The 13,954-nt window shown below is 36.3% G+C and overlaps 1 protein-coding gene and 1 long non-coding RNA gene across 3 annotated transcripts; one reads left to right on the top strand and one right to left on the bottom strand.

The window, feature by feature from the left end:
* On the top strand, nt 1,481-3,153 carry LOC109950674. The gene is made up of 2 exons (XR_002272956.1): nt 1,481-1,728; nt 2,738-3,153. It is a non-coding gene; the product is annotated as an uncharacterized LOC109950674 (long non-coding RNA).
* Nucleotides 11,067-12,968, bottom strand: LOC18768006 (TMV resistance protein N). 2 transcript variants are annotated; one of them, XM_020570623.1, is made up of 3 exons: nt 12,951-12,968; nt 12,206-12,750; nt 11,067-12,057 (listed from the first exon to the last, which is right to left on the bottom strand). In XM_020570623.1, exons 2-3 carry the CDS (start codon nt 12,694-12,696, stop codon nt 11,352-11,354), a joined length of 1,197 nt encoding a protein of 398 aa, XP_020426212.1. In that variant the 5' UTR covers nt 12,697-12,750; nt 12,951-12,968; the 3' UTR covers nt 11,067-11,351. The 2 variants fall into 2 exon arrangements, with proteins under 2 accessions (XP_020426212.1, XP_007199463.2); XM_007199401.2 differs by lacking the exon at nt 12,951-12,968 and having other exon boundaries at nt 12,206-12,753.

Below are 13,954 nucleotides of genomic sequence, written 5' to 3'. Positions count from 1 at the left end.
ACAAACAGAATATTTTAAAAGTATAGCTGCCCGTAGTTACTCTAGAAATAGAATAGAATATGTTAGACTTATAGCGGCGCGGCCTTACTCTGTATATATACTATTTTAAAAGTATAGCCGGACGGCTATACTCTTTAAATAGCATAATTTTGATTTCTCTTTTCTAATTATTTTATTTAGAAGTTATATTTTAATTATTATTTACTTAGTGAATAATTAGTATTTAAATATTTTAGTAAATTAAAGATACTAAACTGGTATTTTTTTAAAAAAAATTTATTTAAAAAAAAAATTACCCTACGAAAGTTCGCCGGCGCAGATATATCCCGGCGAAGTTTGCCCGTAGACCTCTCCCGATGACTTCATTGGCAAAGGTGAGTTTCGTCGGGAGAGTTCTAATCCGGAAAATATTGCCAGCATAGACATGTGCCGACAACATTTCGTCGGGAGAGATTTTTTTTTTTATTTTTTTTATTTTTTTTATTTTTTACTCCTTAACATTTGCAAGAAAACAAGTAGCTTCAAATTGACAAGACAGCCGGTGATAATATTTACCTATATATGGATAAAATACAATTTAATCAATGAAAAATAAAAACCCACATATTATACCAATTATTCAAACAAGCACCCACATGAAATTATGTGCCTAACATATAGGTAAATAGTGTTATTATTAGCAATGGAAAAACCTTAGTTATAAATCGTGTTACTTATAAGTTAGGAACATAAATTAAAAGACTACCTATAAGTTAGGAACATAAATTAGAACACTGCCTATAAGTTAGATACAAAAATAGATGTTGCTATGGTCCCCAAGAAAAGTTGCCAACAAGTATCTCCAGTATTAGTACCATTTGAGGAATATTCTGGCATAATTCTCTTCCTTGGAAGTATATTGTAGGCTTATTTTTTTCAAATTGTTTTTCGTCCTTTCACTAGTGGCAGTTTTTCCTAGAGGCTGTTGATGGGAAGACGAAGTGGGAGAACAGCTCTTGGGGTAGGAAACTGATTCAATGAGGAGAGAGAGGTTTTTATTTAAATGCTCTCCGGGATACGATATTTTCCTTTTCTATTCAATGACAGTCATAAATGGCTAATTATTATCAAATAAATTACTATTAACCGATTCAAGGTATAATGGGCAACATTGGAACAAAAAATGATTTTAAAAAATAAAAATAAAAAGATTACATCAGAAAATATTTAAAAATGAATGTAATCCTATGTGGCACAAGAGTCAAAGGACTTGTATTAAAGTCGCCAAATTCGAGATTAAGCCCAACTTCTCAATGAAAATATGGATCTATATCAACTTTTTTTTTCTTTTTTTTTCGATACCAATTTCAAGAATATAGTTTGATTGGAGGACAGTAATTGTTACCTATTAATTCCAGTCCTAAAGCCTAGTCGTGTAGCCACCTAAGCAAATAGTGTGGCCACAAAATTTAATTTATTTACAACTACTGCCATTATTAACAAACGGAAAGTAAAGAACGTTCATCAAAATCGCATATCTCAGATACCCAAAATCACGTATCTCAGATCCCCCAAATCGCAGAAATCCCAAAACTCATGCTCCGTCTTTGCCAATTTTCACTGATTTTTTGGTTCTTTAACAGGAATTTTTGTGGGTTTCTTCTAATAATTCACAATTACAGATGGAATAACCCCAAATTGTTGGATTATTAGAAACTGCGTTGTCAATTGACAGTTCCTGTATGCCAGGTAAAATCTCTCATTCAGCGTACGTTCATCCTTTTCTGTTTTGGATTGTTCCTGATGATTTCCGAGAGTGTTTGTTGTTGCTTTTCTCAATTATTGGTGAATGGTTTTGCTGCAAATCTGTTTTGGCAAATCCGACTTTGTTTGATGGTTTATGAATCTGTAATAGAGAAATATCATAACTGGGTTTAATCATCAACTAGAACCTGTTGTATAGGTAATTTATGATCTTTTAACTATGCTATAGGTACGTTGTGGTAAAATCCTCAACATCCTGTATTTTGGTTTGTCGCCGTCTGTCTTATTTGTCGTGTATTGTTTGTTTTGAATCATGATTAACAATTTAAGATTGTCAACGTTGTAGACTGTTGCATGTTGCCTTTGGATTGTGCTAAATTTGCTCTCTCTCATGTCTATTCATTACATAAAGCAACTTCAGTACTCTTTTAATCGATTTCTGGAATACTTGCCAATCTTGGGCTGAAACAGAGAGCACAACATCTTGTCCAAGCTTTGTGCAGTGTATTTAACATAAGAGTTTAGGGTCCCTCTCATGTCTATTCATTAGATAAGCACTCATCCATAAGAGCATATAATGAAGCGTTTGAAACTATTGGTCATAAAGGTTATGCAAGTACTGTAGTTTTTCTACCAAAATTTGTCAGTGGTAACAACTATCACTTTGTGATTTGTTAGGGCACTTCACGTAGAACCTAACCTACAGGTAACTCATTGAGTGTGTACCTATGGCACAGCTACTTTACACAGTGGGTAGGATTATGTTCTGAAGCATTTGGCATATACCTGTGGTACAGTGCATATGTCACCTATAAGTCATGGAGGACCTATTCACTTGCAGCTTTTGAACCCAACTTCTGTAATAATCATTTGTGTGCATAGTTTCATTGTGTCATGTATTATACTTCAAATTGTGAGTTAATTAATTGTATATATCTTCGGCACAGGTATTTGCTCTTGTTATTTTTAATTTTGTTTATTTGTATTTAAACAGGAATGGACGAGTTGATAGTTGGTAAATGCTGGTTCGGTTTGAAAATTTATTCAGTACTGATTTTCAAGGATACCAAGTACGTGGACTTATGCAGCCAAATTTGCTCTCGATTTAAAGAGTTGAATTCATGCGAAATGGAGATGACATACGCAATTGGAAACCACTAAGCATGTTTATCACAAGATGACATGGATGTTCGCGTTTTGTACATGTCTGTATTCAATGAAAACAAAAATTTGGTGGATATATATATGTTAGAGTTGGAGGTACATTGGATTTTAGTTGGTGGTGATCTTGATTAGAGAATCCCCTGTGATTTGGGTTTTCAGTGGAGTTCATTGTGGATTGTGGTTGTATACATAATATAAGGGTGTAGGCTTTTACATTTTACAGAATATGATTTTAGGTTTTGGACATTTTAGCGGGGTCCAACGGCTATGGGTGGTACATAAAAATCATATTTCTGTCATTTTAGCCATGCTAATTGCATCTCTATTAGCATAACTCCAACGCTACAGGTAACCTTTGACAGTGTACCTATGGCACAGGTACTTTACACGTCGACCTGATATGAAACCTAGTCTACAGGTAACCTCCCACCGTGTACCTACGACACAGGTACTTGACACATTGTTTGGGATTTTCTTCTCAGAAGTTTGGCATATACATGTGATAATGAAGGCACAAATGAAGATTTACATAACTGCTTGGACAAAACAAGAACATGACTGTAAAACTCACAAGTATAATCTCAAGTTATTAACATGAAGGAGGGAGAGAGGAAACATTAAATGCAATACATATGTACAGATCATGACATTTACACACACAAAATTTGGGCTGGTACAAATCATAACTCTAGCCAAAAACAGCAAATGAATTCACGCAATCACGATCGCCTCCTCAGTGAGATCCTTTTTAGGCATTCTCTTCACGATCTGATGTTGAACGCCACATAAAGTGTTGTATATGCATTGCAGGACCCAAGTGTACAAAGATCAGAAAAGCTTCTACATTTAGAAAGTTGTATGAATTTGATAAATAACCTATAAGATACAATGCATCCAACACTGTAGCACCAAATGACATAGCTAGGAGGGGACTTCTGCTGTTCCAGCTGGGTTTTTAGTTAAGATTAATATACAATACAAATAGCAAACTTCTCATTACACAAGTCATATGTAATGACTTATAGTGCATAGAAGTCATGTTTTCATGGTTTTAGTTTTAGTGCATAGAAGTCATGTTTCCATGGTTTTAGCTTTGCTAATTGCATCTCTAGCAGCATAACTCCAAAGCTACAGGTAACCTCTAACAGTACTATGGCACAGGTAACCTCTAATAGTGTACCCATCTTAGTATTTGGTGTGAATGAAATTATATCACACAAGGAACATAGTACCTATGAAAAAACATAGTTGGGGTCCTCAATTAGAAAATGAAAACAAAAAGAAATTGGTTCAGCACAGTAGTTACATATACAAATTGGTTCAACAAGCAGGTTTTGTTATCGTCAAAGATTTCCACCTACAAAAGAGGTAAATATACAACAGACTTGGAACACAGGCAATGCAATTGATGGAGAAGAAAGGTGAGAATCCCCAAACGACGGCAAATTCCACTGGCTGCAATTGAAGAAGACGAAAGGCAAATTCAACTCTAAAATGAAACCCTAAACCCTCGACAATTAAGAAGCGTGAAATCTGCAGAAATCAGCTTGACAGAACCATAATTGATTGTGGAAGATACGATTTTTGCGATTCTTTCTATTCTTGGCGTCTGAAGATTGTTCAACGCAATTTTTGATATTTTGCTGTCTTTTAGGTCCTGATTTCTATCTTAGAGCATGTACAGCGCCAGGGGTTGGCCCAGGCAAAAGGCAAAAATCAGCCCAAGTCCAGCTCCAGCGCGCGCAAAGCAGCCCGGGCAAGCTGCGGGTCCCACGAGCCCGGGCAGGCCCAAGGGCGAAAATTGACTGGGCTCGAGCCCGAGTTCAGGTGACGTCAGCGCTGACATCACGACGACGTCAGCGCAGTAAATTCAAATTTTTTTACCGTTGGCGCGTGTATTACACGCGCCAACGGTAAAAAAATTTGACTGAAGTGCGCTGACGTCACCACCAACGGTTACATGCCACGTGTCGGCACTGGGTGGCTCCGATTGGATTTTTTTCAGAAATCCTACGGTTCTCATTTTTTTGGCCAAAAAAATTTTAAAAAAAATCCGAAAAAATCCGAAAAAATTCTAAAAAATTCTGAAATTTTTTTTTAAAAAATACCAAAAATGTATGTATTTTTTCCCTATAAATACCTAACCATTTTATCTACTTTCAACACGAAATCTTCATACAATTTCTTCTCCATACAATATTTTCTACTCTCCACTCACATAATTCATTTTCCACACCAAATCTCCATACAAACTCATCTCCTTCCAATATTTTTTACTCTCTACTCATATTTTCCACTTTCCACACCAATTCCATACAAACTCTTCTCCTTCTAATATTTTTTACTACCCACTCACATTTTTGTACTACTTTCCATTTGTAGAAAATAAACAAATGGCATCTTCTGTTGAAATCGGAGGCTCGTGGTCAACCCAGGAAGATATTGCGTTGTGCGAGTCTTGGGTGAACGTTAGTCATGACCCTATCACGGGCAATGAGATGAAGTTCCATCATATGTGGAGCAAAATTCATGGAGAATTTTGTCAAAGATCGGGTTCCATTCGGACCGAAATGGCTTTGTCTAGTAGATGGAAAATTCTAAACAAAGAGTTAGGGAAATGGAGAAATGCCTTGACAAAAGCAAAGGAGAACATTCGGAGCGGTGCGAATCTTTCCGATGAGGTAAAATATTTTTAATTGTCATTTTAATCAATTTAATGTAACTTTTTTTTAATTGCATATTCTATTTCTTTTTGTTGCACAATGTTTATTTTATTTTTGCATTTCCTAATTGGCTTTATTTATTTACATAATCAATTTTATTCTTGCATTTCAAATATGTTTATAATTTCATGCATAATCTTTATTTTTTGTTTTTGCATTTTCAATTTGTCTATATTTATTTACATAATCAATTTTATTCTTGCATTTCAAAATAGTTTATAATTTCTTGCATTGTATATTTTTTTAATGCACTTCCAATTATTTATTTTGAATAGATCATACAAGCACAAATGTGGTTCGGTGCCATGGGACAAGGGAAAAAAGGTTTTGTGCATTTCCAATGTTGGAAAATTGTCAAGGATTGTTCCAGATTCAAAATTATTCTTATCGCACCCCCGGTTGTGTTGCATGAGACGCCGCTCCACGAATCGCCATTAACCGATTCACCATTGGACTCCCCAATGGAAACGGAGTCACCACTCCCACGTCCGCCGAGACCTATTGGGAGAAAGGCGGCAAAGGCCAAGAGAGGGGGCACTTCGAACATTGATTGTGTTCAAATATTCGAGCAAATAGCTAAGAACAACTCTCTAAGATTGGAGAGAGACTTGAGGAGAGATGAAGCGGACAAGGCACGATTGGAAGCCTTTGCAATTGAAAAGCAACATGCAAAAGAAAAAGACGAGGATGAAAAAGAGATGAAAATCATGGCTATGGATACGAGCCATATGTCTCCTGAAACAAAGGCCTATTGGAAGCATAAACGAAGGGATGTGATGAGAAGAAAACTTTTCCATGACGACGGACCTAGCAATACGGATTGGCTAAATGATGAAAACCATTAGATTGTATTGTTGTATTTTTTTATAATTGTTGTATTTTTTTTAAATTGTTGTATTATCCTTTAATTTGTTGTATTGTTTCTTTTTTATTCAAATCAAAAAAGCATTCTATAATTGGACTACTTATTAAAAACATTTGAGCATTCCTCACAAAGATTAATTAAAAACAAACCTTCATTTATTGCAAACAACACACAAAACAAACCATACATAAAAGCATAATAATAAAAAAGACCTCGCAATAATTCCACAAAACACAACACACAAAAACAAAGCATAATTTAAAAAAAAGTATAAATCCAAACAAAGCACAAATCTAGCCTTCATCCATTGTGATTGCCTTTCATCTGCCACAAGTGCTCGATCAAGTCAACTTGACGTCTTTCGTGAACATATGAAGATTGCATTTCTTGATAACGATCAATCATGGGGTTGTTGAATCGACCATCCTGAAGTAACGGTTCGGGCTCCAATGGTAGTCCATTTGGTCCTATCGGCCTTTCATATATTCTTGTCAACGCCGTGTTCATAGGATCGGGTTCAAACACCTCTGGAGCATCGTAGTCATACTCATCCTCCACAATCATGTTGTGGAGGATGATGCAAGTCATCATAATACTCCTCAGCACCTCCTCGTCTAGCATCCGAGCAGCACCCCTGATAATTGCCCAACGAGCTTGCAAGATACCGAAACACCTTTCCACGTCTTTCCTGTAACCTTCTTGAAAGGAAGCAAAGCTTCTTTCCTTCTCGGATTGGGGATTCGGAATTGTTTTCACGAATGTCGTCCACCTAGGATAAATTCCGTCGGCAAGGTAGTAGGCCCCAGAGTATACGGTATTGTTGATTTGGTATGTGACCTGAGGGGAATGACCTCGCAATACCTCATCGAACACCGGGGATTGACCAAGGACATTGAGGTCATTCTGAGATCCGGCAACCCCAAAAAAGGCATGCCAAACCCAAGTGTCGAATGAAGTTACGGCCTCCAAAATGATACTTTTTTGGCCCTTCCGATTCCCATACTCTCCTTGCCACGCAGTAGGACAATTCTTCCACTGCCAATGCATGCAATCAATGCTTCCGATCATTCCTGGGAAACCTCGAGCCTCGCCTTTTTGTAGAAGCCTTTGCAGGTCCCTCGGAGTGGGTTTGCGAAGGTACTCCCTCGTGTACAAATTTTCCACTGCATCACAGAATCTCACCAAGCACTCTAGGATAGTAGATTTTCCCATCCTTGCAATCTCATCCACCTGCTCTGCAGATGCCCCATAAGCAAGCATCCGCAAAGCAGCTGTAAGTTTTTGCTCCGGGATAAGACCCAAAACTCCAACAGCATCATGCTTTTGAATGAAGTATGTGTCGTAATTACAAATATCATGCATGATTTTTTGGAACAAATGTGGCTGTATTCTATATCTCTCTCGAAACTTATGAGCAGGATATAACGAATTTGGGATAAAGTAATCCTCCAAGAGATTCTTACCCCGAGACTCTCTGCGTTTGTCCACATTCGGGGCACGACGACGATGGTGTTGGCTTGATTGATTCATCATACACACCGCCGCTACTTCAAGCATTTCTTCCTCTTCTTCATCGGCGTCCCGATCTTCTTCCTCACGTCTACGCCGGATTTCTTCCCATTCTTTCTGTTGCCTCTCCAACACCCTCCTGAAGTTTGACATTGAGAGTATAATGGGAAATTGTAAAATATGAGAAATGAAGGAATATATCAGAGATTGTGTGAGAGGAGTGGTGTTGATGGTGTAGTTATATAGAGGGATTCAGAAGATAGAGATGACACGTGGCACAATTTTAGAGGGTGAAAATCTTATCTGAAATCTGAGATCACTATTTGTAAAAAAATATCTGAAAATCTTATCAGACATGGGACACGTGGCACAATTTTAGAGGGTGAAAATCTTATCTGAAATATGACATTATAATTTTTTAAAATTATCTGAAAATCTTATCTGACATGGGACACGCGGCACAATTTTAGAGGGTGAAAATTTTATCGGAAATATGAGATTATAATTTTTATTAATGAATATCCGAAAATTTTATCTGGAATAAGACACGTGGCAACCGAGATTCACATCCGAAAATCTTATCCGAAAATTTAATTACAAAAGATTATCAAAATTAATGATTTAAAGTATTAAAAAAATAGGAAATAAAGTACAATGAATAGTAATTGCCCTAGACTTGCCCTAAACTTTGCCCTTGTGGGTGGAACCACAAATGGCAAGGCTGACACTATTCACGTGAATAGTGTCAGCCCTTGCTTGCCCTTGCCTTAGACTTTGCCCTAAGGGGTGGAGTTGCTCTTAGGGGCAAAATTGAAAGCACAACATAAATTAAAAAAATTAAGAAAACAAAATATAAACCTTGAAAATTAAAAAAAGGTAAGTAATTCTACATGGGACAAAAGTCAAAGGACTTGAATTACTAACAACAAATATGTGGATTGCACCCAAATTCTGTCATAAGAATTGAACTTATGCCGAATTTTCTATATAAAAAAACCTGCAAAACCCTGCAAGTTGTCAAAAGGATGAAGCCTCGATGCACCTCAGTATGACGCTAGCTAGCTAATATATAACATTCAGTTCAGCAGAGATAAACATGTGAACAGGAAACTACGCAAGCCCTTCCTCCCAGAAATTTCATTGCTAGAACTGGAAGTAGTCAAATGAGTCAATTCTGATAACTCTTGATGGCTAGTTGCAGAGATAACGGGGTTTCCGGCCTCTCACATCCGGTTTACCAAAATGTAATTAAATAAATAATTCTTTGTAGATACAACTACCATTTAAAAAAACGAAAAAAAGAAAAACGAAAAAAAGTAACACGTTCCCTAATACAAAGAAACTTCCTATTGGAGGACTATATATATAGGAAAACAAGTTGAATAGAGCAGCTGGAGAAGAAAACGAACCCCAAAGGAGTTTCCACAGAAAAACCAAATAAATAATTTTATAAGACAAAGGTCCGAGTTGAGCAAATTAGTCAAAATATCCCTAAATATAAGTATAACCGTAAGACCACGTGTGACATATCAACTATGGAATTAATTAAACATATCAACTAGGAAATTATCATTTTAGGAAAATTACTTGAATCTTTAATTAATTAAACATATCAACTATAAATTAATTAAACAATATTGGACTTGATATCTAATCAGTACATATTACGTATACATTTCTCTTATAATCAAAGTAAGACATTTTTTCACATATAAAATAATAAGTTGTTTAAAGATGAAAAATTGAAGTGGACTTTGTGGAGTTAGACACTTTTTGCCCTCCGCCATTTCATATTGTTTGGATGTTTGGTTGATTAATATTTTCAAATAGTTCATCATTTCTTGCCTCTAATTATATTTTTAAAGTTTATAATTTGAATTATCTAGTGGAAAAAAAAAATCAAATGAAAAAAATTCAAATTAAATGGATTGGTTCTTAGGCCCAAATATGGCACGAGCACGGCACGAGCCTGGCCCGGCCCGTTTCGATATGGACATGGGCTTTGGGCCGGCCGGGATCAATGATTTTATTAAATGGGCCGGCACGGCACGGCTCAATAGATTAAATGGGCCGGCCCAACCTGACACAAAAACGTTAAAAGTACGAGTTTAAATGGGATCGGACGGCCCGGCACGGCCAATTTGACACCTCTAGATGTGAGGCTCCAAAATGTAAGGCTGAAATAGCCACGTGTAGTGATCCTAGAATGTAGCTAGATGTGTGGCTGAGATTCGATATGATGTGTGTGGATCCAACTAAGGCTAACGATTATGAAGTACATGTTTTGTGTGCTCATTCTGATATGAGAAACATATTCCTCTTTGCAATTTCAGCTAGAGAGTAAAAGAACATTCATCAGTCTGTTTTCTTCATTCTTTCATTCTTTTCTCTTCAATATTCCGTAACTCAGATAAAATACAAAACACTAACATGGCCTCAGAGCCAGGTTCGATCAATTAAGGCTGAGCGTTCTTAATACTGTGAAATCGGGCTACATCGGAGCTCAATCAAGGTTCGGTTAAGGTTGCTGGAGATTGATCATACCCTAAAACAACTTGGTTTTTGGCTTATCTGAGATTGGAGATGGCTGGATTTGGAAGTTCAAAAGTAAGAACTCTGATCTTCTCCGGTGAGAGTTACGAGTTATGGAGAATCAAGATGGTGACCATATTCTTTTTTAATTCTAAAAGAAAAATCAGATAATTGATCATATTTTTATGGAATATAACTACCCATTATCTTTTTTAATTCTAAAATAAATTTAAATTTAAATTTAAAAAAAAAACCTATCGCAGGCGAGGAAGTGCGTATGAAGAGGCTAGTTTCATTTAAATAAGTTGTGAATGTACTAATTTAACATTATGTAATAAAATATTTTCTGTTTTAATATTCTCATTAACCAAGGTTATTTTGGGGATTTTGAGGTTTCACTTTTAAGACCTTCTACTTTTATATATGGAAAATTATACTAAGAGCTTCAATATTGAATGACACTCTTATAGAACTTACTCTGCATTGCATTTTAATTATCTGAACCGTTTATCTTTTAGATATTGCTTCATAGATTGTCCCTACAAAAATTCGCTTGAATATAAAACCATTTAACCACTCAATTAAATAATTGTAATTTTAATATTTCTATGCACTCATATAATACTAAGCCACTTGCTTAACATCATATTTGCGAAGCAACTTCCTGCTTTGTGATAATTGATGGTAGTGGTGATATTATATGCCTGCAAGTGGTTATAGCGCGGTTAAGGCTGCAGGATGGAGGTGGTGTGAAGAGATATTAATTAATTTGTAAATGAGAGATGCATGTCAAATTGTGAACAAAGTGAGGAAGATTACAATTGGCCAGCAGAGTGGCTGGGTTGAGCTGGTTGGTCACTCGCCCACTGGGGTACGTAGAGTTCGGGTAAGGCTGCAGCTATATCTCTAACGGGAACACCAATCTTCAATGCCCATGAAATCAATCCGTTCTTATGACCGAACTTGTAAATCTTATCATGATGAACAGTTTTCTTATGTAGACTCCTATCTCTAGTTGTTATAATGATTCTACTTCCAGGGCCAAACTTAAGACGACCAGCACATGCTTGATATTCTCTCTGGCTTGAATCATTCACATCATCAAGAACAATGAGGACCTTTGTACGGCTGAGCCTTTCTTGAATAAACGGCGATACATTTTTAGTGTCGATACTTAGATCTTTTTCCTTTAATATATGACGAAGAAGTAGATTTCTCAAGTGCTTCTGTCCATGACTTTTTGACACCCCCTTAACATCTGCAAGGTAACAAGTAGCTTCAAATTGACAAGACAGCCGGTGAAACAAAACATCCCCAAGGGTGGTCAGCCAACTCTTGCCCCAAATGCCTACATAAATGCATACAGTGCAAACATCTGGTGAATTAAGGCATAATAACGATTCAATTTCCTCAATTTTCCTTAAATAAAATTGATCCAGGTCCTTTAAATCACTTGACGATGCACGATTCAGTTTGGTCAAAACATCTTCGGCAATTTTCTCAATCAAATCAGCCTCCGTCCTGAAAAAATATGATCATGATCGAACAAAGAATAATTTTTAGTAGCAGATATGAATTAAATCCAAAAATATTAATTAATAATAATATTTAGTAACTAGCCCTTAACGATTCTTGTATATATAATAATGAAATGGTCACAAAGAGTTACCCTGTTCTTTTTGAATTATCGAAGCCAGACATATCGGCTGCTTCCTTCAAGGCATTTCTCCACATGAGCACTTTGTCCATGTTGTCCTCGAAACGTTCTTCAAGTTGAGCAAATGCAACTGCATAACTATCCTGTTGTTTCCGTACCTGTGATGGATCTATGCCGTAAAAAATGGGTATGACAATTTGTCCGTATCTTTTTTTGCATTCCGATATGTGCGCAAGTTCATCCAAACACCACGTGGAAAAAGCATAGTTTTTCGAGAAAACGATTAACGAAACCTTTGATTTCTCGATCGCTTGCAAGAGGGCAGGTCCAATTTTGTCCCCCATCCCAAGTTTGTCATCCATGTAGGTCTCAATTTTCTTGCGACCTAAAGCAGCTTTGAGATGGCTGGTAAAAGTGTCCCGGGTATCTGCACCTCTGAAACTTATAAACACATCGTACTTTTGTGGAGGGGGATTAGAAGAAGAAGAAGAAGAAGAAGCCATATAAAAAACCTGCAAAACCCTGCAAGTATTCAGAAGGATGAAGCCTCGATGCACCTCTGAATAACTAGCTAGCTAATATATAACATTCAGTTAAGCAGAGGTAAACATGTGAAAAGGAAACTACGCAAGCCCTTCCCGCTAAGAAATTTCAAAGCTAGCACTGGAACTAGTCAAGACTCAAATGAGTCAATTCTGTCAACTCTTTATAGCTAGTTGCAGAGATAATGGGGCCCGGCCTCTCACACCAGAAAAACTTTGGGATGGCAAAAAAGTGATATCACCTTTGCATGAGAGTGTCTCTCCTCTTACACCCGTTTTACCAAAATGTAAATAAATAATTGCAACTACCATTTAGAAAACCAAAAAAAGAAGAAGGACAAAAGGTAACACGTTCCCTAATACAAAGAAACTTCCTATTGGAGGACTATAGGAAAACAAGTTGAAATGGAGCTGCTGGGGAAGAAAAAGAATCCAAAATGAATTTCCATAGAAAAACCAAATAAATAATAAGTAACCAGAAAACAGAAAAGGTCAAGGATCATTATAAAATGACAATTTAAGAAGACAAAGGTCCGAGTTGAACAGTTAGTCAAAAGAACCCTGAATATGTACAGTAAGAAATTAAAAGATACTTTTGCAATAGCAAGAAAAGAAAGTCAATAAGAATATTATGTATGTGGTACAAGACCAATGAAAATGATATGCATGCAATGCGGATAAAATCTGTTGCCGTTTTCAAATAGGTTTCTTACGTGCTATACCTACCTACGAAGTTCATGACTTAGTAGATTAATGGTATATTTAGGAGTGCTTTTAAAAGGGTTAAAAGTTCATTCTGATAACTAAAAGTGTTTCTAACTAAGAACAAAACTATGTAGAGACTAGACTGGACTTCAGCCCGTGCAAGATGTGATAAAACATTGGTTTTGGTGCAAATTTATAAGGTATTTCCTACTCCCACGAATATTAGCCCACCCTTTTTGCAAATTTTATAATCTAGGTAGTCCATCCCACTTTTTTTTTTTTTTTTTTTTCACTTACACACTTTTTAATTTTTTTAATAAACATACAATTTTCAACAAAGAGAGTGTAAATGGATAAAAGAGAAGTGAGAAAATTAGCTCTCTCTATATAATATATAAGTATTGACCAAAAAATATATATAATATATAAGTTGTTCTTTTATTACGTTTTGGTTTGGAGGCCACGTGAGTGCCTTTTGTATTTTCTGGATTGTCTGGTTGTTTTTTTATTTTTT

Source organism: Prunus persica, chromosome G8 (assembly GCF_000346465.2).
Source record: "Prunus persica cultivar Lovell chromosome G8, Prunus_persica_NCBIv2, whole genome shotgun sequence".
NCBI classification, from domain to species: Eukaryota; Viridiplantae; Streptophyta; class Magnoliopsida; order Rosales; family Rosaceae; genus Prunus; species Prunus persica.
The sequence above is the reverse complement of the archived record's forward strand: the minus strand, read 5'-3'. Positions and strand labels throughout refer to the sequence as shown.